This window comes from Hippopotamus amphibius, chromosome 12, assembly GCF_030028045.1.
Source record: "Hippopotamus amphibius kiboko isolate mHipAmp2 chromosome 12, mHipAmp2.hap2, whole genome shotgun sequence".
NCBI lineage: Eukaryota > Metazoa > Chordata > Mammalia > Artiodactyla > Hippopotamidae > Hippopotamus > Hippopotamus amphibius.
Genome location: NC_080197.1, coordinates 60,799,654 through 60,827,522, shown reverse-complemented (window position 1 = coordinate 60,827,522; position 27,869 = coordinate 60,799,654). Strand labels below are relative to the sequence as shown.

At 35.5% G+C, this 27,869-nt stretch overlaps 1 protein-coding gene across 24 annotated transcripts in view; it reads right to left on the bottom strand.

Annotated features, from left to right (window-relative positions):
- SOX5 (SRY-box transcription factor 5) overlaps positions 1 to 27,869 on the bottom strand; it is a 952,888-nt gene that overhangs the window by 99,338 nt on the left and 825,681 nt on the right. For 22 of the 24 annotated variants that reach the window (XM_057701095.1, XM_057701087.1, XM_057701097.1 and 19 more), the window contains one exon: positions 23,203 to 23,326. In XM_057701095.1, the coding sequence (XP_057557078.1) occupies positions 23,203 to 23,326 (124 nt within the window). The remainder of the gene's footprint in view (positions 1 to 23,202; positions 23,327 to 27,869) is intronic. The other 2 variants (XM_057701106.1, XM_057701107.1) reach the window with 2 other exon arrangements.

The window sequence follows — 27,869 nt, the reverse complement described above, 5'->3', positions numbered from 1 at the left end:
AGAGAGGGAATCAGGCCAGATTGTGTATGGCTTTATGTACAATATAAAGAATCTAAACTCTATCCTACAGGATAAACGAACACATGAATATGGAAAAAAGATGGGTTGAGTAAAACCACTTGGGCCAGAAGTTGGAAGCTGTAATCAATAATAAAAAGATGCAGAACTCTGCATATTATGTAATGATGGTCCAGAGCAGGGTGGTGATTTTGGAATAAAGAATGATGGAGGAAGTCAAGTGACATTTGAGAGGCAAAACTGACAAGACAATGATTGTTCACATAAGAGAAGACTCAAGGGTGATTCCTAGGTTTTTCCCTGGAACGGCTGACTGGGGAGTGGAACAATTTCTTGGATTTGCAAACATGGATGAGAAGCAAGACTGCCAGGTTGAGCCTAGCTGGGGCGGGGGGGCGGGGGGGGTGAAGGGGAAGGAACTGAGTTCTGTTTTGGACATTTTAAGTCTGAAATTACTATCAGTATCCAAGTAGAGGTGTTCATTGAGGCACCTGATAAACATGTTAGAATTTTAGGGGAGGAACCACATAGGAGACATACATTTGAGTGGTCAGCATGTATCTTGAATTTTAGCTATAACCATTTAGGAGTTAACTACAGATAAAAAAAAGAGGTCCAAGGATTGGATTATGGGATATACTAATGTTTATAGTTAGGAAGATAAGGAACTAGCAGAAAAACTGAGGAGAAATGTATACAAATTTGGTATTCCAGAAGCCAAGTAAAGAAAGATTTTCAAAAAGAATGATCAATTTTTTCAAATGCTGAATTTAGTGACATAGAAGTCACTGGTGACTTCCACAAGGGCAATTTCAGTGGTGTGAGGGGTGAGAAAGCCTAACTGGAGTGAGTGTGATCAGCAGAGAATGAATAAAAGAAAGAAACTGGGTGCAGTAAGTGTAGATTCTTGCTTTTCAAAGTGACGTTCTCAGGAGGAGCACTGGCATCACTTAGGAGTCTGTTAGAAAGGCAAAATTTCAGATTCCACCCCAAATCTAATGTGGCAGGCAGCCTCTAAGATGGAACCCTCAATGACTCCCACTTTCTGGGAGTGCAATTCCCTCCCCTTGTGGACCGGACCTAGTAACTACCTTCAAATGAACAGAATAAGGCAAAAGCGATGTGATACTACTTTTGAGATGAGGTTACAAAAAGACTCTGGCTTTGTCTTGCTTGCTCCCCCGCCCCGCTTCGCCAGCAAGCAGCTATACTGTGAGCTGCCCTATGGAGAGGCTCACATTGCAAAGGACTGAAGCCTTCTAGCCAACAGCAAGCATAGGTAGGAGGCCTGCCAACAACCAAAGGAAGGAGCTTGGAAGTGAATTCCTCCCCAAGTCAAGCCTAGAGATGACTACAGTTCAGGCCAACACCTTGATTGCAGGGATGTGAAAGACTCTGAGCCTGAGCATGGCTGTGTCCAAACAAATGTTTGTTATTTTAAGCCATTAAGCTTTGGGAGACTGTTAAAGTAGCAAGCATATACTTTCTGAATTAGGATTTAAATTTTAACAAGATTCCCAGACTATTTGTATGCATTTGAGAAGTGCTAAAACAGACAATTTCAATGAGGCATTTTGCAGTATCTATTGGAGGACATGTGATAAAGAAAACTTTACTAAAAAGGTATACATTTGTAAAAATTACAGCATGCTTACATGCTAATGAGAAAGGTCCAGTAAATAGGAAAAAAATTGGTGATACAGGAAAGGGGACAACTGACGTCCTGATAAGGCTTTCCTTATCATTTGGAATTTTTAACATTTAATCCAGAAAACACTATATCTGATTTTATAAAGGGAAGTTTAGATGTTTAAAAGCTGAATTTGTTTTTATGCAAATTAGCTGAAATAGAAAATATCATGAGTATCACAACAGACAATTTAAATACTTAAAATTATGTAATTCACTTAGATTCCTTATTTAATGACTATAAAGTTAAAATTAACTACAGCAAGAATTTAGAGGCTATGGTGCTCTTCACAGTGATAATTCATTTTATTTACTTTACTTTCCCTGTTGAAAATCAATTAATAAGCACTTATAGCATCTACCATGTGACTAGAATTCTGCTGGGTGTTATAGGAGACAAAAACAACAAAACAAAACAAACAAAACCTGGTCTCTATCTATTTTCTACAAGTCTCTCTTTTCTAATTAAAGAACTTGAGTAGTATTGACCATCAGTGCTATAGGAGTTAAGGTAGAACTAATTCCGGGCTTCAATATTTAAAGAATAAAGGTTAAAATAAGAGTAAGCTTGGCCTTGAAGATTTGCAGGTGTTGGGGGAGATGCTTTAGGTAGAGGTAGGGAGACATGCTGAAAGAATGGAGAGAAAACCAGTTTAACTCACAGATTACAGGATAAAGGGAAAAGAGACAGAAAGCAGGGAACTAGGAAACTTTTCAGAATCCAGACTTGAAGGTGTTTGGATACCAAAAAGCAATGGATGTGAAATGAAGTTTTAACAAGTTTAATTAAAGAGGTTAAGTAACAGAAGGTCTTAAAGATGACTCCAAACTCTAACCTAGGGATTCAGATTTACTCATAAATTTGGATTGATGGCAAACACCCACACAGGTGTTTAGGGCACTTTCCAACTACTAGCATCTAATTCTTAATAACAAATTGAGCATTACAGACATATTTAGAGCTCATTACTTAAAATGTAGACTATTCCATAACATTTAAAAAATGCACATGCACATGAGAATCATTATCTTTCATTTCCTACATTCATGAATATATAGTAATGAAATGAATACAGTTATCTTTCCTTCGGAGATGCATATATATGTGCATAACTATAATGTCATTCACATGCCATCTCGCATATGTGTGTATAAACATATATGTGTACATACATACCTATACACACACAAGCTAAATAACTTACATATGTGCTATGAGCTGAATTCTGTCCCCCAAAACTTTATATGCTGAAGTCCTAACCTCCAGTATCTCAGAATGTAACTGTATTTGGAGATATGTCCTTTAAGAGGTAATTAGGGTAAAAATAAAGTCATATGAGTGGGCTCCAATCCAATATGATCGCTGTCCTAATAAAAAGAAGAGATTAGCACACAACACAGATGGAGGGACAACCATGTGAGGACAGAGGGAGAAAATGACCATCTACAAATCAATGAAAGAGGCTCAGAGTGAAATCCACACTGTTGATACCTTGATCTTGCACTTCAGCTTCCAGAACTGTGAGAAAATAAATTTCTGTTGTTTAAACCACCCAATTTGTGGTATGTTGTTATGGCAGCCCTAGGCAAACTAATATGTTTGCCATACAGAGCCTCATGTCAATGTAGTTGATGTTTAAGTGAATGGGAGAAAAGACTGGCAGCAAGAATTAAAGAGTACTACCACTATATCTGTAATCATATATAGTTTCCAAGATAAACATATGATCAAAAATAGTATGTCAACTAATTTCAAAAGGTTTGTATCTGAGCCACCATAATAATGCAACCATCTCTATTCAACATATAACACTTGAAGCATATCTACCTTATTATCAACTTTTCAGACCTAAAATATCCAGAACTAGTTTGATTGAAATTTGCCCCAGTTACTAATACATATACCATAAATGTGAAAAAGACCAACATACCAATTTAACTCAGTTCAGGAAATTCAAAATATATCATGTGTCAGTGTTCTGAAATGGACACAGAAACTATAAGACTTTAAAAACAAGGTCAAGGGTAGTTCTTAATGCAGAAAGAGAAATTCAGAAACTGCTGGGGAAAAAAGATATTTTATTAAAGTAAATACTGTCATCTATTTATGCCATCTCTCAATAAACTGCAGTAAAAATATTACAACAGGTTTATTTTGTAAATACCTCATGAGATACTTACTTAATAAAAGTTAGATAATGGAAAATTCTGACTTTTAAAGTTCAACCATGTGTAAGTTATTCAAATTGACTTTTGACTAGTTAATTTCTTCTACTCTTTCCTAGGTTTTAACCATTTGAACAGTTTTTCCTCAAGCCTTTCCAAAATTAACTTGCTGCTTCTTTCAAGCCAAGTATGGAAAATTCTTGCTCAAAACTAAATTTTTTCAAAAAGTTGAAAAATATACTGAGGCATGTTAATTGTTTTCAAAATACAATCTAGCTTATAGTATCTATTGATATAAATGACATCTAATATTAAATAACCCAATAACCCCTCAGAAAGCCTGTTATTTATTACATTAATATTAAAGTAATGCATACTTAGATAATAATTATTGCCAGTGACACTACTGAAGAATCTCCCTCTCTCTCTTTTTTTTTTTTTTTTTGCTATATATAGAATAAGAAAAACAATAAGGTTATTTAGGCTGAGGAAGATTATCAAAAGCAAGTATATTCTTAGCCAGGTTCAACTTCACAAACCCTTTCATCCACTGAACTACTATAAAGGTTCTGGAAAGTTTTGTGGCATTATAAAAATTTAAACACACACACACACACACACACACACACACAATCAAGCCTGAAAAGAATTCCTAATAAAGTGAGGGAGATAAACATGTAAACCAATCCAGTGATACAATGAGCAAAGTAGAACAGTGCAGAAGGCCTTCTGGAAACCTCCAGGAAAGAAGAACTTAACCTGGAAAGAGCATCGAGGAAGGTTATTTGTTAAAGTAGCTCTTTAAAAATGGCACTTCACTACCAAATTATCTTTCAAGACCGTTTACCACCTACTTTCCATGTCTTCTAAAGAGTCACACAGTCAGCCGCCACCACCTAGTGCAACCAGGATTGCTCTTACTAATCATCTTCTCAGATTGGTACTTAAAACACCCTGCTCCTACCACTCTAACTTCCCAGTGGAGGGAGTTCTGTAGGAGTGTAAGACAAATGAAGTTTAAAAGGACATTATAGATGGAACTTTTGAAGGAAATTCATTTCATTTCATGGGCCAACAGATGAATTGGTGGGTTCCTCCTGCTTGGAAGGAGCCCTGTGCCATTCACAGGACAGTGCTAACAGTGACCATTATCCTTTATTAGCCCCTACTTGCAGGGATATTTTAATAGTCTCAGTGTAGCTGATGCAGAAAGGGAATGTTAAGCTATGCAGCTAAGAAAAGCAGGTAGAACACATATCTTGCAGAGTCTTGTGTTTTACTTTGAAGGTAATCTTAAGTTGTTGAAAGGTTTTAAGCAGGAAAGTGACATAGTCTGATTTGTGTTTTAGATAGATCAATTTTGTGGCAAGGGATAGAATCGATGGGAAGAGGGAAAGATTGGAGACAAACAGACACGTTAAAAACTACTGCAGACAGATTTCCCTGGCGGTGCAGTGGTTAAGAAGCCGCCTGCCAATGCAGGGGACACAGGCTTGATCCCTGGTCTGGGAAGATCCCACATGCCACAGAGCAACTAAGGCCGTGTGCCACAACTACTGAAGCCAGTGTGCCTAGAGCCTGTGCTCCACAGGAAAAGAAGCTACCACAATAAGAAGCCTGTGCACTGCAACAAAGAGTAGCCCCCAATCGCCACAACTAGAGAGAAAGCCCGCAGGCATCAATGAAGACCCAATGCAGCCAACAAATACATAAATTAAAAACAAAAAACAAAACACTACTGCAGTAAGTCAAGTGGGAAATGATAATGGCCTAAACTAACCATAAGTGAAAGAGAGGAAGGAACACATACGGGAGACAAAGTTGATGGCCAATTTGATGGCAGAGAAGAGATAAAGAGGGGGAAAAAAAAGAAAACAAATCATAGTTGGGCTTATATTTTATATTCAGATGTGGTTTAGGAAAAAAGTCCTTTTTTACCCCAAGAATTTCAACATCAGTTCTGAATTATTCATTATGCTTCCTCTGATTTGAAATGTGGGCAACTAATATTTGCTGACTTTTAGCACTGTTAAAATATTTTACATATGTAAACGTATAAATATACATATATAAATTCACACAAATATGAATAAATATATTTGCTGGTCTGTGTACCAAATCTCATTTAATCTTCATAACAATTCAGTAGGGTAGATAGTCTCATTATACAAATTAAAACAAAATGTTCAGGATCTTACAGATAGTAAGACTACAGTCCTTACTATTGTGGTAAGGAAAGTATTAAGTTTTAGAAAACATCACAGACTATTTTAGAGCATAATATAAATATATATTTAAATTTTCAAAACAGATATATTCATTTAATGTTCATTCAATTAACATGTGTCAAACATTACGTGTAGGACACAAAGAAATAAAATGTATAGTCTTGCCTTCATGACACTTTCAGTTACAAAAATAAGACATAAATATGAAAAGTGAAATGAATCGAAGCCACATGATTACAAGCATATGAAGAATAAAGGCAGTAATTACCAAAGAAAGGAGGAATTTATTTGAGCTGAAATCACTGGAGAAACAATCAGAGGAGGGGCGGGTCCTGAGTTAGACCTTGAATAAAAAATAACTAGAAAAGATGAGTGAGTCTAAAACTGCAATGCTGGGCCTCCCTGGTGGTGCAGTGCTTAAGAATCCACCTGACAATGCAGGGGACATGGGTTCAAGTCCTGGTCTGGGAAGATCCCACATGCCACAGAGCAACTAAGTCCATGCACCACAACTACTGAGCCTGAGCTCTAGAGCCCATGAGCTACAACTACTGAGCCCACATGCCACAACTACTGAAGTCCGTTCTCTGCAACAAGAGAAGCCACCACAATCAGAAGCCCCTGCACCGCAATGAAGAGTAGCCCCTGCTCTCCACAACTGCAGAAAGCCTGCGCACAGCAATGAAGACACAACACAGCCAATAAATTAAAAATCAATTAATTTAAAAAATTTTTTAAATAAAATAAAAATTCAATGCCTAGCACATAGTAGATGTTCAATAAATATTTGCTGAATGAGCAAACGGTTGAGCCTACAAGCAAGGATCAGAGAAATCAATGAACAAAATGTCTTTATGAACTAGCTTGCAGTTGGACCCATGTCGTAGAGTATCAAGAAATATTCAAAAGGTTGGTTAGAAGTCTATTAAGTACCTTAAACACCAAGGTAAGAATTTGTTCACACCATGTCCCTAAACATATGCACAATTATCTCCTATCCTAGAAAACAATCAACACCAGACTCCAAAATCCCTCTAAAACACTTTCTTCAGTGTTAAGTAAGGAGTCATGCATTTACTTTCTTCTGCTCCTCTACATTGCTGGAAACTAGGCTTCAATGATAATATTAAATCTTTCTCCTACACTTTAGTTCTCAATCCATAACATTTCCTGGAAATAATGACCTCTGATTTGCCAAATTTGAATGAACACTGCTGTGTAACAGCTGATATTGTTAATGACTCTCTCCTTCTCTAACTACATCTACACTCTCCGACTTTTCTTACAATGTGCTCTTTTGGTTCTCCTCATACCCTGTCCATGCTGCTTTTATTATTTCTGCAATAGGCTGTCCTACCTTCTTTTATTCATGGTGCTTGACTGTTCTCATTCGATTTTCTATATCTGAATGATCTTATCCAACCTCTTGGCCCAAGTACCATACACAAACGAACACATTCTAAATCAGTGGCTCCTAGGCCTCTTACTCTGTTTGTGGACAACCTGTATCCCCAGCCCCAGCTGCCTCACAGGAAGTTCAATCTTAATGTTTAGTTGAATTCATCATCCTTCTTGCAAGACCTGCTTCCACTCCTGGTATTTCTACTAAGTTGGTAACACCAGTTACCGATGCTATAAATATTAAGTATTCTTGCTTTCTCCCTCCCTTTCATCCTCCATGCCCAATCAATCACAAACTGTCTTTTTTAACTCTGAGGTCTACGTTTCCTACTATTGGAAAACCCACCAATTAGTGGCCCAGGCTCCAGTCCTCTGCTAAAGAAATGAATTCTCTACTCAGTTTCCAGTGGAACTCATTATAGGTACACAATAAATATTCATAGATTGTATTTTAATTGTAATAAATATATATTGATTACATACATGTTTAGGACTGAAAAATTCAAAAGTAAACAAGAAAAGTATGTCTTGACATGGTGAATTGATCAATGGATGGATGGATGGATAAGTGCCAGTACGATCTCAATCCTGAGTTGGAGCCCTTCAATGGTTTTGCAGCTCCTCCTGCATAGAGCGTCTATAAATATTTTCTTGAATTGGGCTTCTCTTATGTCCTCAAACTACTCACTTATTTCCTGACTTAAAGCTTACTCTCAATACTGAACTGCTTAAAGGTCCATTTATATCCTAATTCCATCTTTTGTTTTTCAGTCTCTATCAAGGATGTTTTTTCTTTTTTTTCCAGGAATGTTGTTTCTGTATGCTTTCCCACCAACAACTTCTTCAATTGCTAAGTTGCCCATCATCCTTTAGGATCTGACTTTAGGGATCATCCTTTAGGGATCTCCACTCCAAGAAGCCTTCCCTAACACCTTCTCTCAATCTTAAATTTGAATTCATTCCCTTTCCACTCACTTTTGTTAAAATTCTATGCATAACTCTATTATATCACATCTATTTATATCTCATTCTCCCCAGCTAGACTGTGAGCATCCTAAAGGCAGGATTGTGTCTTACTCCATCTTTAAATTCCCAGTTACTAGCATAGTCCCTTACCCACTTAAGGCTGTTCATGTTTATTGACTGAATATATGAAGTAATATTTTATTTAATTAAGAAACTAATGAGACTATATATCAATTACAGGAAAAAAAAACTACAAAAAATACGAACACACGGAGGCTAAACAATACACTAGTAAACAACCAAGAAATCACTAAAGAAATCAAAGAGGAAATCAAAAAATATCTAGAAACAAATGACAATGAAAACACAACAACCCAACACCTATGGGACGCAGCAAAGCAGTTCTAAGAGGGAAGTTTATAGCAATGCAGTCCTACCTCAAGAAACAAGAAAAATATCAAATAAACACCTAAAACAATTAGAGAAAGAAGAACGAAGAAACCTCAAAGTGAGCAAAAGGAAAGAAATCATATAGATCAGATCAGAAATAAATTAAAAAGAAATGAAGGAGACAATAGCAAAGATGAATGAAACTAAAAGTTGGTTCTTTGAGAAGATAAACAAAATTGATAAACCATTAGCCAGACTCATCAGGAAAAAAAAGGGAGAAGACGCAAATCAACAGAATAAGAAATGAAAAAGGAGAAGTAACAACTGACACCACAGAAATACTAAAGATCATGAGAGACTACTACAAGCAACTATATGCCAATAAATTGGATAACCTGGAAGAAATGGATAAATTCTTAGAAAAATACAATCTTCTAAGACTGAACCAGGAAGAAATAGAAAATATGAACAGACCAATCACAAGTATGGAAATTGAGAATGTGATTAAAAATCTCCTAACACACAAAAGCCCAGGGCCAGATGGCTTCACAGGTTAATTCTATCAAACATTTTGAGAAGAACTAACAACTATCCTCAAACTCTTCCAAAATATAGGAGAAGGAGTAACACTCCCAAACTCATTCTACGAGGCCACCATCACCCTGATACCAGAACCAGGCAAAAATATCACACAAAAAGGCAATTACAGGTCAATATCACTGATGAATATAGACACAAAAATCCTCAACAAAATAGAAGCTAACAGAATCCAACAGCACATTAAAAAGATCATACAACATGATCAAGTGGGGTTTATCGCTGGAAGGCAAGGATTCTTCAATATATGCAAATCAATCAATGTGATACACCATATTAACAAACTGAAGGAGAAAAACCATATGATAATCTCAATAGACGCAGAAAAAGCTATTGACAACATTCAACATCCATTTATGATAAAAACTCTCCAGAAAATGGGCATAGAAGGAAATTACCTCAACATAATAAAAGCCATATATGACAAACCAACATCCAACATCGTTCTCAATGGGGAAAAACTGAAAGCATTCCCTCTAAGAACAGGAACAAGACAATGGTGCCCACTCTCACCATTATTATTCAACATAGTTTTGGAAGTGTTAGCCACAGCAATCAGAGAAGAAAAAGAAATAAAAGGAATCCAAATTGGAAAAGAAATAAAATTGTCACTCTTTGCAGATGACATGATAGTATACATAGAAAACAATAAAGATTCTACCAGAAAACTGCTAGCACTAATCAACGAATTTAGTAAAGGAGCAGGATATAAAATTAATGTGCAGAAATCTCTTTCATTCCTATACACTAACAATGAAAGAGCAGAAAGAGAAATTAAGGAAACTCTCCCATTTACCATTGCAACAAAAAGAATAAAATACCTAGGAATAAACCTGCCTAAGGAGGCAAAAGTAATGTATGCAGAAAACTATAAGACACTGATGAAAGAAATCAAAAACAATACAAACAGATGGAGAGACATACCATGTTCTTAGATTGGAAGAAACAACAATGTGAAAATGACTGTACTACCCAAAGCAATTTACAGATTCAATGCAATCCCTATCAAATTACCAACGGCATTTTTCACAGAACTAGAACAAGAAATGTTATGATTTGTATGGAAACATAAAAGACCCCAAATAGCCAAAGCAATCTTGAGAAGGAAAGATGGAGTTGGTGGAATCAGGCTTCCTGACTTCAAACTATACTGCAGGGCCACAGTGATCAAGACAGTATGGTACTGGCACAAAAACAGAAAGGTAGGCCAATGGAACAGTGTAGAGAACTCAGAGGTAAACCCAAGCACATATGGGCACCTTATCTTTGACTAAGGAGGCAAGAATAGACAATGGAAAAAAGACAGCCTCTTCAATAAGTGGTGCTGGCAAAATTGGACAGCAACATGTCAAAGAATGAAATGAGAACACTTCCTAACACCATACACAAAAACTAACTCAAAATGGATGAAAGACCTAAATGTAAGGCCAGACACTATAAAACTCCTAGAGGAAAACATAGGCAGAACACTCTATGACATACATCAAAGCAAGATCCTTTTTGACCTACCTCCTAGAATCATGGAAATAAAATCAAGAATAAACAAGTGGGACCTAATGAAACTTAAAAGCTTTTGCACAGCGAAAGAAACCATAAACAAGACAAGAAGGCAACCCTCAGAATGGGAGAAAATACTTGGCAATGAAGCAATGGGCAAAGGATTAATCTCCAAAATATACAAGCAGCTCATGCAGCTTAATGCCAAAAAAGCAAATATCCCAATCCACAAATGGGCGGAAGACCTAAATAGACATTTCTCCAAAGAAGACATACAGATGGCCAACAAACACATGAGAAGATGCTCAGTATCACTAATTATTAGAGAAATGCAAGTCAAAGTCACAATGAGGTATCACCTCACACAGGTCAGAAGAGCCATCATCAAAACATCTAGAAACAAGAAATGTTGGAGAGGGTGTGGAGAAAAGGGAACTCTCCTGCACTGCTGGTGGGACTGTAAGTTGGTACAGCCACTATGGAAAACAATTTGGAGGTTCCTTAAAAAACTAGAAATAGAACTACCATATGACCCAGTAATCCCACTCCTGGGCATATACCCAGAGAAAACCATAATCCAAAAAGAAACATGTACCATAATGTTCACTGCAGCATTATTTACAATAGCCAGGACACGGAAGCAATGTAAATGTCCATCAACAGATGAATGGATAAAGATGTGGCACATATATATATACAATGGAATATTACTCAGCCATAGAAAGGAATGAAATGGAGCTATATGTAATGAGGTGGATAGACCTAGAGTCTGTCATACAGAGCAAAGGAAGCCAGAAAGAGAAAAGCAAATATTGTATGCTAACTTATACATACAGAATCTTAAAAAAAAAAAAAAAATTGGTACTGATGACCCCAGTGACAGGGCAAGAATAAGGATGCAGATGCAGAGAATGAACTGGAGGACACAGGGTTGGGGTGCGGGGGGCAAAAGGGAAGCTGGAACGAAGTGAGAGAGCAGCATAGACATATATACACTACCAACTATAAAACTATCTAGCTAGTGGGAAGTTGCTGTAGGGAGATCAACTTGATGATCAGCGATGCCTTAGAGGGCCAGGACAGGGAGGGTGGGAGTGAGTCGTGGGAGGGAGGGGATATGGGGATATATGTATAAATACAGCTGATTCACTTTGGTGTACCTCAAAAGCTGGTACAAGAGTGTAAAACAATTATATTCCAATAAAGAGCTTAAAATAAAAAAAAAAGAAATTAACACATTTCAAACACAGGAAACCATTCTTCCCATGTGAAAAGCGTAAGGCTTAATAGAAGAAACAGAGTGTAAGAAAATAATTACACAAATAAGAAAAAAATAGGTTTTTTTTGTACAGGGTTTAATGCACACAATAATAGTGTTTTACATCGGCTGCAAATGATACCAAGGAAAGACAGAAAATGCAGTGGGTAAGAGAGGTCTAGAGTTTAAGGATATGAAGAAATAAGGATCTGAGGAGGTGGTTAAAGAATTTTCTGTAAAATTTTCACACACCAAAACATTCTTTTCTAATATTTCATAAGTTATCTCTTCCGTAAATTTTGATTTTAAAAGCCATTCATATTCTCTTGGGCATTATAAATATATAACCTGAAATTCCTAAATTTTCAAATAATTTATGTTCACTAATAAGAATCTGCAATCATGATACATTAAAGTAAGTGAGCATGGTCAAGGTGTTTACTAGAAAAGATGTTTTCTATACAAAGAAATGATTAAAATAAAAAAAATCCTTCGTCACAGTGACTGTTTCCAATCACTTCAGACTTTCTGAAATCCAAGCAAGATGAACTTTTCTTTCAAATAGCAATAAGCTCAGCTATACTTCCTCCCTCATTTTAAGAAGTTAAATTTTTAACAATTCTCCTAAATTATCTTGTGGAACACAAGTTAAGAAATTCAGAACAATTGATATGGTATACTTAATAAAGGTGAAGGGATTTTTAACTGCAGAAAACCTGTAAAGACTTTCTAGATTTGCTAGAATAGTATAATATGACTTTAATATTTAAAACTTTTTAAGAGAAATGCTATTAAGTAATGAATATAAATATTTCATATAAATTTTATTTGAGAAAGTAGAATTAATAAATTATCTCTTGTTGACTATATAGCTATTTTAAAAGAAGTTATTTTGAGGTGATTTTTAGTTCTTAACTGCTCTGTCATAGGCTAATTTTTTTCAGTAAGAGATTTTTCTAAAAATAAGAAACTTTTTTTGTCTTCTTAATATAGCACTGGAAATGAAAACTTTACCCTACTTAATTTAATAGTTACCTAGTTGGCTCGTTTAGTAAGAGATTAATTATAAACTCTTTAAGAAACACCTTTCAAAATGGGAAGACGTTTCTGCATATAAAATATATAGCATTCTTTCTTCACCTCTTTGCCCATAAATCTAATGAATTCTAGTACCAATGAAAATTCCTGATTAATTATCTAAGAAATTTGAGTATCCCTGAATAGGTGACAATAAATCGACCAACTCTCCTTTTCCTTTTGTATTCCACCATTACGACCAAGGCATCATTTAACTATTGCATAACTCATTTTAAGCTGCTCAAAGAGAATCATTAATCACAGAACTGCTTCTACATTTACATCTATATCACAGTACTGTCTAAATTTTGCCTCCATGTCTTATGAAGAAATGAACGGCACAGTAGAAAAGCATCGAAAATGATGAAAGTATTAGCAAGCAGGGATCTGGAAAAGTGGCATTCATATAAGCTACTTCAGACCAGTTTAAATGCTCTCTCTCTTTTATTTTGCAGTTTCAATATGAAGGTCTAGCAAGTAGTTCAATTTTTAAAAATATTTCATTTTTTGACACCCTTGATAGCCTTTCCACTGTTCCATCTATCAGGGCTTTTGATAGACATCCTCCCGGAGTGTATTCAGAGTCCATGTTCTACAGGTTGAGAACAACAAGCTTCCTAAACCACTCTAACAATAAGCCTGAGGAATGTGAATTTGGGAAGACTTCTGGCCTAGACATTTCTACTAGGATGGTAAATTTTAGACCTCTGGAAATTAAGAAATGTTATAAACTTTCCCCTCTCCCTAAAAAATGAAAAACAATGTATATGTCTTGAATGACCAGAAGTATAGCGATCTAAAATAGATAAATTCCTGAAATCCTTTCAATTATATCACATTTTAAATTTTCAAACTGCGTTGATACATTTTATAAGTAATAATGATATATCATACAGTAACTTAATTTCTTTAGAAATGCACAGACGCATCCCATTTAACTTTTATAATCGCCTATGGAGTAGGGAAGACATTCCTGTAGCTACCTTAAAGATTAAAAAGTTAAGGCACAAAGAGGAAAGTGACTTGCCCAAGGGCACAGAATAAGACTACATGGGATTGTGACTACCAAGGTCTGCCGACACTTTGAGTAATTTTTTTTCTGACAGAATTTATTAAATTGAGACAATAGTTTCAAATTACAAGTCTCACTGATGCTTATTCACAGCTTAGCTCAGAGCAGTCAATTTTTAAAGTTTTAAACCCTCTATTAACCAACTCAGAGAGCACTGGAATTTAGAGACAATCTCTCAGGTAAAAAATGTTCAAAAAGAAACAAACACAAGTAAAATACCATATACTGGTAATGAAAACTGATTACACAAATAATTCACTGGGGCAAATATGTGCACACAAAGATTGTAGCATTGTCTAAAACTGTGAAGTATTGTAGACAAACTTAAATGTTCATTAGTGGGGACCAAATAAAATATAGTGTATCTAGTTTAATGAAATATGATGCAGAATAATTTAGGTCTGAGAGTATGGAAGAAAGATGGCTATGATGTTTTGTTATATTTATAAGTAGAATATAGTCTATGAAACATTTACCCTCCCATACATTATATATTATGAGGACATATATATATCTAGTGTATATATGTGTATATATATATATACATCTCATATAATATACAGATGTGCTCACATCCTGCATATTACATATTGATATCTAGATATAAATACATGTATATACATATTTATGTATGAATAATTATATATATATGTATAGTTCTGGAAAAACAGGTACCAAATTGTTAACAGCAATCACCTCCACAGAGTGGGAGTATAGGAGGGATTATAGGAATGCAGGCAGAGATCTCTCAGTTTGTTTCATATACTTCTACATTGAGGTTTGCACAGTCAGCAAATGCTATCTTTAATATATTAGAAAAAAATGTGAAGGGTTATAAGATGACTATATAAATAGGTTTAAGAAAAGTTTAAATATGTTCTTTGAAAATAGAGCAAAAATAAATCATTAGTCAAACAGTAATGTTTAAAAAGTTGTAGTTCTCACTGCTTCTGCCCTTTGCACTGGCTGCAGTGGGGACAGGGGAGCTGCAGAAGTACGAAGGTTGTGAGACGGAAGCCACAGTCTGTGGAAGGCAGTACAGTAAATACGAGAACAAGCCACCGACCTCCTACCACAGAGCTACCATATGAGGAATGCCTGAACTGTTACATGAGTGAAAGCTATTCTTTTTCCACGTTTAAGATAGCATTATTTTGGCATGTTACAGTAAAGTCTAATACAGTATCTGATTCACATGATATTCCAAGAGCACGACTTGTTCAGTTCTCGTGGAAAACAGACATCTATTATAGCGTTACAAGCAAGATACTCAGCCTGTTTTATTAAATGTTTTTCTTCTTCCACACTGTCCTATCAACATTATGACTAAAGTTTGCCTTCTAGTGCAGCTGTCTACAGTGAAAGAGCACGTTTACTGGGCAATAGAGTTGCTCAGTACTGTTAACAGTTCCATCTATTCAAATAAAATAATATACTGCTCCTCTGGGCTTATACTTCAGTTTGATGACCCTATTTAGTGTGAGTCTAATACTAAAATGAGATTCCATGTCTGCTGTGGCAACAAAAATATGAACCTAGAATTCTGAGGGTTACGCTGCAAACTCATAAAGTAATATCACCTTCTGAGGCCTCTTGTCTGAAAACACAGTGCCACTAGCCAACTTCTATGTTATCAAGAATGACAATCATGTCAAAAAGAAAATACTGAGCTGAGTTTATATTTTAATTGAATGGCACTCTTAATGTTCTTAACTGTTAAAAAGCAAACAAGATGGATTAAAAGATTAGATACAGTTTTAGTCTAATGAAATCTGAGGAATTTATCAAAGAAAGGGCTTTTGCTTTTTTGGTTTGCTTGGATGTGTGTGTTTTGGCGGTGGTATTGCGTGAGTAGAGGGAGACTGGATCAAACACTGGTTACGAACATAGCACAGCTATCACCTCACAGAGTTATACTGCTTAAAATTAATTATGTCTCTATACTTTATAAACAATAAGGCACAATATAAGCTATTTTTACACTAAGTTATGACACTTTGTTACAATAAAGACATATATATCTCTCTTTTCTAAGTGATGAATACTGTATTGTAAACTATTATAAACTCCATTTTTTAGTGAAAAAAAAAGGTCCCATTTTATTAACCTACAAATATCTGTTCCACGAGAACTGGAAGGTGGCTGTCACCATATAATTGTGCAATGTTGTATACTTTTTTGCATTCAGTTCTCTACTTTTTAATCATTTCATATTTTTATGCCACCAATCTATGACGAGAATTTAAATGATTGGCTGTTTAGGTATCAAGTTCTTCTTTACAAAAATAAATACTGACAAAGCTCTAAACTACGTCAGGTTTGCCCAACACCATTGGTTTCTAAGATTTGGGGAGGGGAGGGGAGGTAAGCAGAAGAGCTGGTCAATAATTCTAACACACACAAACACAGAAGCCTGAAGATATGATTACATCTTCTTCTCTATGCTTATTTACAAAGAATCTACAGTATATGATCCTGACAACACCTGTTTCCTATTTTGTCAGTTCAATAAAAGCATACCATGTCAATAGTTTCTAGCTTGTGATTGGGTGATTGTTTCAGCACTGATTGTCAGTGACCTGTATGTCAGCTGACACAGCTGACACAGTTAAATCAGAAATTAGCATGCAGTCTCCTAAAATGCGAGACACATAGACCCTCTGCACCAGAGAGATATAATGAAACCCACATGATAACCCCATTAAACAATGAAACATGTGACATTAACTAAAAACAGGAACACATCAGCAAATGTGCCTGAGGAAGTTTATGGTATTTAACTCCTAAACATTAATTTTACCGTGGTATATGAGGAACTAATTAACTGAGAGTTTCCTTTTTTATTGGAAGCGGAAATACTGTTCAGAAAACTGATGACGAGTAAATACAGCATATTTTAAGTTTATTAAGCTTGGCTCATCGACTTCTATTTATTTAAGCTAATCTCAGAAGGCAATTAAATATTTCAATCAGTAACTTTATACGGCTATTTTATTTAGCACATTTCTGAAAAATTAATCAATGTGTTAAAATGCAGAATGAGCATGTGAATATATTTCTAGTTCCATTCAGCCAAAACAATGACTAAATACATTTTCAAAAAAATCACATGATCTTCTCCAACAGGAGCTCTAATAGACAAGTGTAAAATGATAATAAAAAAGTTTAAAATTTGGTGACTATAATTGAAATAGTTAAGGTTAAGACTGTATCCACATGAGACAAATGTTTCCAACAGCACTCCATCAGCACATCCATATTTTTCTCTGAACAACTGTATTTTCCTAGTCAGAGGAAGCCTCATTCAGGTGTGGCAGAATGAATTTGATACCATCTAGGACATGAAATGTAATTAATTGCTGGATGTGGTTCTATAATCTTTTTTTTTTTTTGGTGGGGTGGGGGTGGGGAGACACAGGATCCATGTTTTGCTGGTTTATACTCAGTATCTATCATTTAAAAGTAACTTAAGATAGACACTGTATCATATAGAATCCTATTTAATCTCAGTAACAATTCAGTAAAATGGGTGTTATTAATCCATTCTGTAGGTCAGGAAACTGAAGCTCAATAACTTGCACAAAGACAATCAAAGTAGCACAGTGAGGCAAATCAACTGCTTATCTGCAGGGTATTAGACATATCCTTATAAGTGCAAGATACATTTTGATATAATATTCTGTTCTGTGGTTGTAACATGATAGGTCAACAACAGTAACTTTCAAGTAAAAAAGTTATAACATTCAAGAAAATGAGTATATAAATACTAGGCCACAAGTTCTGAAATATCTTAGATTCAGGCACCATCAGTGGCTCAATGAATCTTTCATGTCACTCTTAGGACAAAAGAAATGTTCAACTGCTCCAGTTTATTAAGTAATAAGTTTCAAACAACTCAGGTAATTTATGTAGTATCTGAAAGATGCCTCTGTATTTTCCTTGAAATTTTAAAATATCGTGTGTGGCCCTGTGAATTAGCTACAGCACCCTGGTACCTTAGCGCACAGTTTGGGAACTACAGCTCATTAGTTTGGGAAGTATAGCCCATCTATGAGGAAAGATACTATATCTGTAGCTATGTGACACATTCAATCTGAGCTTTGGGCCAAACTGTCAGGCCAACTCTTTTATAACAGTTTGTTTCCCACTACATATAGAAAATGGGTTATTTTATTGGATTTTGCCTTCCTGTAGATTTTTTAAAATTTCCACATAAAATGTCTTCCTGTCAAAAATTTTAAAGCATCTATTAGAATTATGTGGCTGGAAATTTTACACCCAGACAGACAGGAGAGAGGCAGAGGGCTATAGTCATTAGTAAAAAGAGAAGCACCTATTCCTTTCATTTCTGCCTATAAAATATGTGCTCTGAAGGAACAGCACTTAACTTCAGTGGGGGAGGGGGTGTGAGGAAGCCGTGTGTTGTGGAAAGGGAACTGAAAGCTGGGGTCAGAGAAACTGGTGTTCACGAAACTTGAAACCTTCAACCACCTTACCTCAGATGTCTCTCTCAAGTCTAAAATGGGCTAAAACCAGCATACATATTCAAATTAATTTTGATTTTTGGTAGATTTTTTTTCTATAATGAGCCAGCACAAAAATCTTCCTGCCAACATAAAACGGTTCTGCAGGTGTCAAAGGTGTGTACATTTTATTTCAAAAATATCCACCTGATACAAGCTTTGCAGTTTACAGGTTCAAGTCTTTGATTAAGAGCTTAGGACTCCACTCAGTCTTTCTAGCAGAAGAAAATGGATTGTGTGTTTGGACTCTTCAACTGTCCAAAGTATACCTGAACCAACTCATTTGTACATGCATTTATCTTATAATTCAGAATTGGAATTAGTATTTATTTACTTACTTATTCATTTTTAATTTTGGCCACACTGCACGGCTCGGGGGATTGAACCAAGGATTGAACCCAGGCCACAACAGTGAAAACACCAAATCCTAACCACTAGACCACCAGGGAACTCCCAGTTTTTGTTATTGAGTTTTTCAAATTTATTTCAAGGACTTTAATGATTGTTTTCTGATTAAAATGAGCTAGTACCTATAAACATAATTTAAAATTGGGATTTTTAATTAGGCAATATAAAATCTGGGGTATGTTTACGTATGGCAAATGAATTGACAATTTTCATAGAACTGATGTTAAATACGCAGATTGTTTATTTTTTTCCCTGAATGAAATAGTCTCTGAATTGAGTTGGTTGATTCAGTGTTTTTACATAACTGTTTTCAAGTTATTATATATATTAAAAGCATTCGCTTTAATAATACACCATTATTTTTACCTCCTTAGAAGTCTGGAAGTATTTTTAGATTTTAATAAGTAAGAAAGCAATAACTAGATATAGATTCATGAGGAAGTATGGTTTCATGCTTGATTTCACTAACAGCTAGTGCCAAAACAGACCTAAAATTCTGATAATATATTGATGTTTGTAAATTTGTCTACATATACATAGATAAGAGTAGACCACAACATTCTCTAAACCTTCTTTTCCATCTAGCCAGTTTGCTCTGAAGTCTCTGGTGGGGCTATTAATTTATTCTTATATTGTTTAATGATACGCTTTCTTGCAGTTAAGAGAAATGCCAGCAACTACATTCTGTAGATGTCCATTCCACACAGTATTTCTACCATTATATTTCTTAAAGGGAAAATACCTTTATTTCCAACTAGAAGCTTCTTTTTTTTTGGAAAAGGAAGATACTAACTCAATCTGTGATGGCTAAGTTACCCAACTTGTTTTTATCTTTTCCCCATTGATAATATTTTTTAATTAATTAATTAATTTGTTTATTCTATTGGCTATGTTGGTTCTTTTTTTGCTGTGCACGGGCTTTCTTTAGTTGCAATGAGTGGGGGCTACTCTTTGTTGTGCTGCACGGGCTCCTCATTGCCGTGGCTTCTCTTGTTGCGGAGCACGGGCTCTAGGCACATGGGCTTCAGTAGTTGTAGCACACGGGCTCCATAGTTGTGGCTCACGGGCTTTAAAGCGCAGGCTCAGTAGTTGTGGCACACGGGCTTAGTTGCTCCGCGGCATGTGGGATCTTCCTGGAGCAGGGATTGAACCCGTGTCCCCTGCATTGGCAGGTGGATTCTTAACCACTGAGCCACCTAGGAAGCCCACCCATTGATAATATTTTAACTTTCCTGTGTAGTTTCAAAGATTTTAATTCTATTTATCAAGACACATGGTCTAAACAGAAAAATTTAGCATCAATACTTTCTTGAATGGATTGATGAAAAGCATTTGAGAGTACTCGATAACAAAAAATAGTATATCTTTCATATTTACTTGAAACTTAAATCAAGATGGATTAGTCAATGTCTCTTTCCTTGAGAACCATGTAATATTACTCAAAACAAAGGACAACCAGAGAAGTCACATATGATTGACAATTATGGGGGGAATAAAATAGGAAGTCCCACTGAAGAGAGAAGATGGCAAGACTGGTCTCTTTCCCTGAAACATCATCAGAAGCAAATAGTCTGGATTGTTTATCGCTTCCACCCCGCTCCTCATTCAAACTGATTCAGAGTGTGAGAGTGTCAGCAAGGGTGGCACTTTCTTTTGCTACTGGCTTCTCCTTAGTTTTAAAGTTTGGCATGATGCTCGTTTCAAGCTTGCCAGCAGCTGTAGAGGCCTTATTCTATTTTATTTCCAAGGATACAAAAGAAGCGGTATCATATAACTTAAAGCACTGAAGGTATGAATACCAAATGGTTAATATGCTAGCAACTTTAGGAAGGGAAACCTTTCTCCACGCCACGTTACATTAACACTGAACAAATTTACTATGCCAACTCTGTCAAATGGGAGTGAGGTAGAGGTGTTCTTGACCTTTTCCAGGCCTACAGTTACGCTATTGTTCATACTCAGTGTGGTTTTCTCTTCAGCACAATATTTGCTAATGGGACTTATTTCTACAGTTGCTTAAAATTTTTCTTTTTGGAAAACAGAACTAGTCTATATGTATGTATTGCAGGTGCAGTCTGAGGCAACTGATGATTTTTAAAAGTGGTGGTTTTTTTTTTAATTTCCACTTTAGTAACCAAGGCTACAAAAAAAACACTGGCAACATGCATTTAATGTGAATAGTAATTTCTTAGGTAAATGGACACAAAAAAATCTTTTATAATTAAAAACTCAGAAATTAATGTAGCAATAGAATTTAAAATTTTCCTCTTAAAGTTTATATTATCCTTAGAATTTAAATATTTAGAATATAAATATAGTCCTTAATCATAAAAACAAGTTGGTGTTTCTGGATGAATCAATCTACAAAGATACAATTATGTGACATAATATTAAATGAATAAATTAAGGATCCAGAGTGAGAACACCATCTTAAAACGCAGGAAACCAAAGTCAAAAGAAAGATGTGCAAAAGCCATGTTAAAAACGGCAAAGCACAAAGTGCCTACAGGATGGATTTTGACAGCCCTCAGTTCAGTACACTTTTACCTAGACTCCACAGCTGCAAGCTACTCACTCAAATGGCTTTATATATTTAAAAAATCACATCCCATTTCTTCACTGTTGTATATAGAAAGGTTTAAAAACTAAGAATAAATGTTAAATATGAAAACGCAAAACATTATTTAACAGGAAGCAGATCTGATTTCTAGTAATGTTCGACAGAACTTCTCAAATGCAATAAGTGCTGAAGCACAGCAACGTGCTATTGGAAAAATTTATTAACATATAAATGAACCAAAATCTACAAAATAGTATTTTATATAAATACATAAAAGGATAATATTTTGCTAATTGTTTTCAATGGCATTCTCCTTGGATCAATGAACATATTTCAATATACTTGCTTTCTATATATTTTTTCTGGCCATGGTAATGATGTTCTAGAAGATACTTAGCTTAGCAGTCTAGCCCCTCTTCGGAATTTGTTACTATTTTTATCTAACAGATTATACTTGGCATTTTGGTTATCTGAATTTTAGGAAATGAAGGATTACATTGTTTCTAAAACTAACAGTGTATAGTTTTGACTTTGGTGAAAAAAAAGTCATAAAATCACAGGCAACTAAAGTTAATAAACAATATAAACAGTTATCTCAATATCTTATCACAGCATAAAAATGCCGCTGTATTGTTTGTAATGAATGCTCAATCATTTACTCATTCATTCATTCAACAAATAGTTGAAGTTGTACTAAAAGTCTAGCTGTAACAATAAGGAAGACAGAATGAGTACTAGCCCTCAAAGAATTTACAATTAAAGTGAAAGAAAATACACAGGATCCAAAGGAACCTGGAGAAAGCGACGTAGCTAGGTAAGGCCAACTTTCCCTGGTCTGAGTTGGAAGAGGTTCAGAATACCAAGGAGAAGTGAACACAGACAATTCAAGTCCGAAGTCAAGAAAGAGTATGGTTTGGTCTAAGAACTAAAAGAAGACTAGTAAGAAATTAGGCTGTAAATATAGCGAGGAGACAGACTATGGAAGGCCAACTAATTCACATTAGGAAACTTGGGTTTATCTTAAAGGGCAATGGAAAGCTACTAAAATGAATATTCCTAGCTTACCTATGTAAAAATAAATTGAACCTTAAAATTGTATTCGTATTTTAAGAATACACTGGAAATAAATGTTATGAAACCAAATTATAAAAAGCAAATAGTGGCTTCAGAAGCACAGACATAATCTAAGCTCTTAAATACCAACACAAATCCTTTTTTACACTTTCTGTGTGCTTCCTCTTTAAAATAAAAATGCTATATGGGTGATTTCACTTCTTGGTGTGGCTGGAACATTAAATTGCCTAAAGCCATGCCCTCCACCCACTCCCAAATGAAAAATCAACGGTACTTACTACATCCAGCCTTATAGCTGAAGCCTGGAGGAAGGAGGAATCCTTGCTGGGCAGCTGCAGCCAGTGTCCGCTGATCAGGAGGGAATACGGGAATCATTAATGGCGGCAGTTGACCTTGAACCTGCTGAACGTATTAGAGCGAATCAAAGAGAAGAAGTTTTGATGCTCCACGCTTCCCACCCTCCTTATTTTATGATAAAAGAAAAAAAATTATTTAATCCAATATACTGGCATATAAACTTGCTAGAGCACTGGATTTGAGGCTATGCCTTGGGACTACTTTAGACAGGAGAATCAGAATACTGAATGCTATAATCGGAAGGTGTTATCAAGTTCACTTTCTAACCTGGTGAATAATTTCCCTACATGATATCCTTGACAGCAATGAAGCATCAATACTTCATATTACAAGTCTTTTCTTATGGCATTAATATAATGATTAAAAAGTATCCCTTAGGCTGAACTAAAATCTCCTTCTGTAAATCCCACCTGTTAGGACTAATTCTACCTTCTACAACAAAATTAACTAAACTGGTTCCATTTTATACATGAACAGCTCTTCATTACTTGAAGATAATTCTCATGTTCATGCATAATATCGAGTTTTTTAAAATTCTTGAATAAAAGAGCTGGAAGAAAGCTTAGAGAGTAATTAAGACTTTCCCCATTCCTTATAGAAAAGGTAACTGGGGTCAAAAGAGAACTGACTTGCCTGTGGCCATGGAATGGGGGAGTCAAAACTATGTCTATGACCTAGTCCCTGGGATCCTTCTCTGTGCTGCTTTTGAATTCATCTACCCTTTTTCAGGCAATTGAACCACTCCTCAAACCACATGGCCTCTGTTTTGGTTGCCATCTTTAGAATATACTTTAATTTTCTGGTGTCATGCGCAGAATGTGGGGTACATATCAGTAAATAAATAATCTAATACAATGGAATCACTATTTTCTTTGAATTGGAACAGTAATTTCTAGGAATATAAACTAATGCAGTCATTTTTGCAGCTATGTCACATTATTACTAATGCAGAGGTTGTCATTTACTAAAATATCCAGGATTTCTTTTCCAAATATTTAAGTAAGTTTTCTCTGGTAGACATGGATATTGGTTAGTGTTTGTCAGAGAGCATACGAATTAGAACTTAGAAACATACGAAAAATCACATATCTGACACTTTATTTTCCTTTACTATTTCTTCCTCACATTAATTCAGTTTATTTGGAACATGAATATTTCATGCACACATACTATGTATAAGAAAATGAGCTTGGTAGTACAGACATAATACTTAACAAAACAACCAAGATCCTATGCCCATGGAGCTTACATTACAGTGGGGATAATGGTTAAAAGTAAAATAAACACATATACAATGCCCACCCCCCAAAAAAGAAACAAAACCCAAATTCAATTGGTCGCTAACCTGAAATATCTCCCAGACTTGTTTTCCCTTTCTCTCACTGGCACTGCACATTCTTAGGACACATGATTCTTGTAATTCTCACATCATTTCTCACTTTAAAGGTCCACCTTCAGTTTCTCTGTCATTTCATCTTTCATAGTAAACCTCTGAGATATTTCTGAGATTTTGGTTGGTGAGTGTGTGTGTTGGTGGGGAGGGGGACTGCCTCTGTGTGTGTGTGTGTGTGTGTGTATGTGTGTGTGTGTGTGTGTGTGAGGGGGAGGGGGGAAAGGAGGAGGAGGAGGATGAAGGGTGAGGGGAGAGAAAGAGAGACAGAGAGAGAGCCAGCCAGCCAGCCAGCCAGGCAGACAAACAGAAATGAGCACTATAAGAACGTGGGATCTGTTTTCAGAAATCACTCCAAATTGGAAAGCATTTCTTTTAGCCAAAAGGCTTTTAAACATATCACTGCCACCAGAGTGAAACTAAAAGTGAACAACACAACCAGGAAAACAAAAAGACGATGTTTTAAGGTTAGAGCCGAAGGTTATAAAGGTTATATACCACTAGGGTCACATTTTTTGAACATACTGGAGAAAAGATAAACCTTATGTAGAAACCAATGGAAAATAACTGATTAAAGTCTCAAAAACTAGAGACTGTATTTTGAGCAAGTATGTAGAAAAAATGTGGCCAACAAGGAGACATTTGAAGGCAAAACAGCATGGGGGTTAGTTCTGTGTAAGAAGAGGACACTGACCAGAATAACAAGCAAACAAAGAAACAAGCCAGCCACAGTGGTTAAGGGTTACTGCCAGCTAGTATGTATCCTTTATATTTCATGTTTGGAGGTCCTTATATTTTATATAGTATATCTCCTCCTAAGACACCATTGGTTATACGATGTATAAGATGGTTATAAATTTAATAAGAGCATTTTAGAGGGCAGCAGAAAGGAGCATCAAATGAAACACATACAGAGGTTATAAGAGGCATCCAAATTTCAGAGACCTTAAAGTTTGGGGGAAATAACTTCTACAACTGCAGAAACAATAGGTTCTTGTTTTAGTGCAGTAGTTCTTAAGCTTAAAGGTATGTTTAAGAATCACCTGGAAAGCCTGAGAAACTCTCAATGCCCAAACTGTTTCCCAGACCAATTAGATCTGAATCAACAGGGGTGAGACCCAGCCATCAGCATTTTTTAACGTTCCCCTGATGATTCCAATGTGCATCCAGGTTTGAGAAGTACTGCCTTAAAGAATGCTGAAGTTACTGTCAAATCTTTTTGCCTTCTTCATATTTTGCCTTGAGTTACAAAGGACCTTCAGGTATATAAGTAGTTGAAGAGAGACTGTGCCTGAGTATCACAGGTCTGGTGCCCACAGGATATTAAACTGTATTCCTCACAGAGTTCCTTCTAAATGAGTCTTGTATCTGTACTTCACATGCCCCTCTTGTGAAAAGCTTTTGATGGTTTGCTTTTACTTAGAGAATAATGACCAGATCTCTCCACATGGTATTCAGGATTCTTCATAATTTGTTCCTAGTCCATCTTTCCAGATATTTCTGCTGCCCTCCTTCAGTAGGAGGAAGCTGTGCTCTCGCCTCAGTGGATCACGGAGAGCTTGCATGCTAGGGGTTTTTCCATGCTTGCATGGGCTCAAAAGTATTTTCTCCTCTGTTTTTAGTCATTTCTCTTTTCCCTTTCTTCTTGGCAAAATCCTACTTAATTTTCAAAGGCTTCTGAGACCCACATAATGTCTTTGCCTGTGAAGCACTTCTTTCTTACGGTGCCAATGTTCAGGCAGAAAGAACTGTTACTTCTTTAACCTCATAAAGTTAATACAATACTTACTGTATTGAATAATAGTTACTTGTATAACCTGAGTCTCCCTTATGACCTATGAGCTTATGTAGGAAAGAGGCTGTAACTTATTTATTATTGGAACTTTAGGGCTTAGAGCAGCAGCTGAAATTGTTATATGAATTGATAATTCATAAATAAAGAACAATGCATTATATAGTCCTGTCTTTGTAATTACTTCCTCTTCTTTTTTTTTTTTTTTTGTAATTACTTCTTTGTGCACCAACTCCAAATATCCACAAAAGGCCTGTGGAAAACAAAGTTCTTTAACGACCAGAAAGGAATTCAATTTCACCAGAGAGAAATGGCAGCATGAAATACCAGCTGCTTTGTGCTCCTATTTTTAATATAAAGATAAAAGGTCATATACATTATGATAAATCTATGATTCTTGGAATTATGCATGTATGAAGAAATAGAAAAGTAATACAGAAATGCTGGAAATTTATTACATACTTCTGTAATGGACAGATATGCCTGCCTATCATGTTCTAATAACATTATATTTTAATTATTACAGCTTTGCAATATCTTAGTACTCTATCATAACTACTTTCTTTTTTAAATATTTCCTGGCTTTACTTACATTTATTTTTTCCACGTTAATTTTAGGATACAGAATTTCACTTTGAATTCATTAACCTAATGGCTTGATGGCCAATAGCAGGTTATACCTTTTAATTTATTCATATCTTCTTTTGCTTTGCATACTTACTATAGTTTTCTTGGTAATTTTATTTTTAAGGTTTTTTAAAAAATATTTTTGTTGCTATTGTAAAGTTAATGTTTTCTTGTTATATTGTTTAACTGGTTGTTACATGTACATAAGTCTATCTACTTGTGTGTGACAGTTTATACCCAGGTAATTCATTCATACTATAATAACTCACAATAATTCTTCAGGTAAAAACTTTAGTATTTTAAGAATAAACTGCAATAAATTTGGGGGCTTTTAAAAATCTGTGTATTTTATTATGATTATTAAAAAACATTTTGCTTTAGTATTATAATTTGTTTTAGTGTCTGAATTTTCCAAGATCCACATATGTAGAATAACACTTTCAAGGCTGAGAAAGAGCCTAGAGATTATCTGGCATAACACAATCATTGTGCTGAGCAAAAAATGAGACTTAGCTTGTCCATATAGTCAAGATCCCACATTTAGGTAAGAGCGAAGTTAACACTGAAACTACATCTCCTAACAATCTAGTACTCTTTTCCAACACTTGGGAAGAACTGGGGCTGGGAAGCAGGTGGAATTACAAGGGAAAGGAAGAACCAAAATGAAAAATAAGCCTAATTTCATAGTCTCAATGATATGTTTATTTTAGAATATCATAGGAAAGATTATAGAGCACCGTACTAATATTTAGAATAAAGAGTAAACAGTGAAATGTACA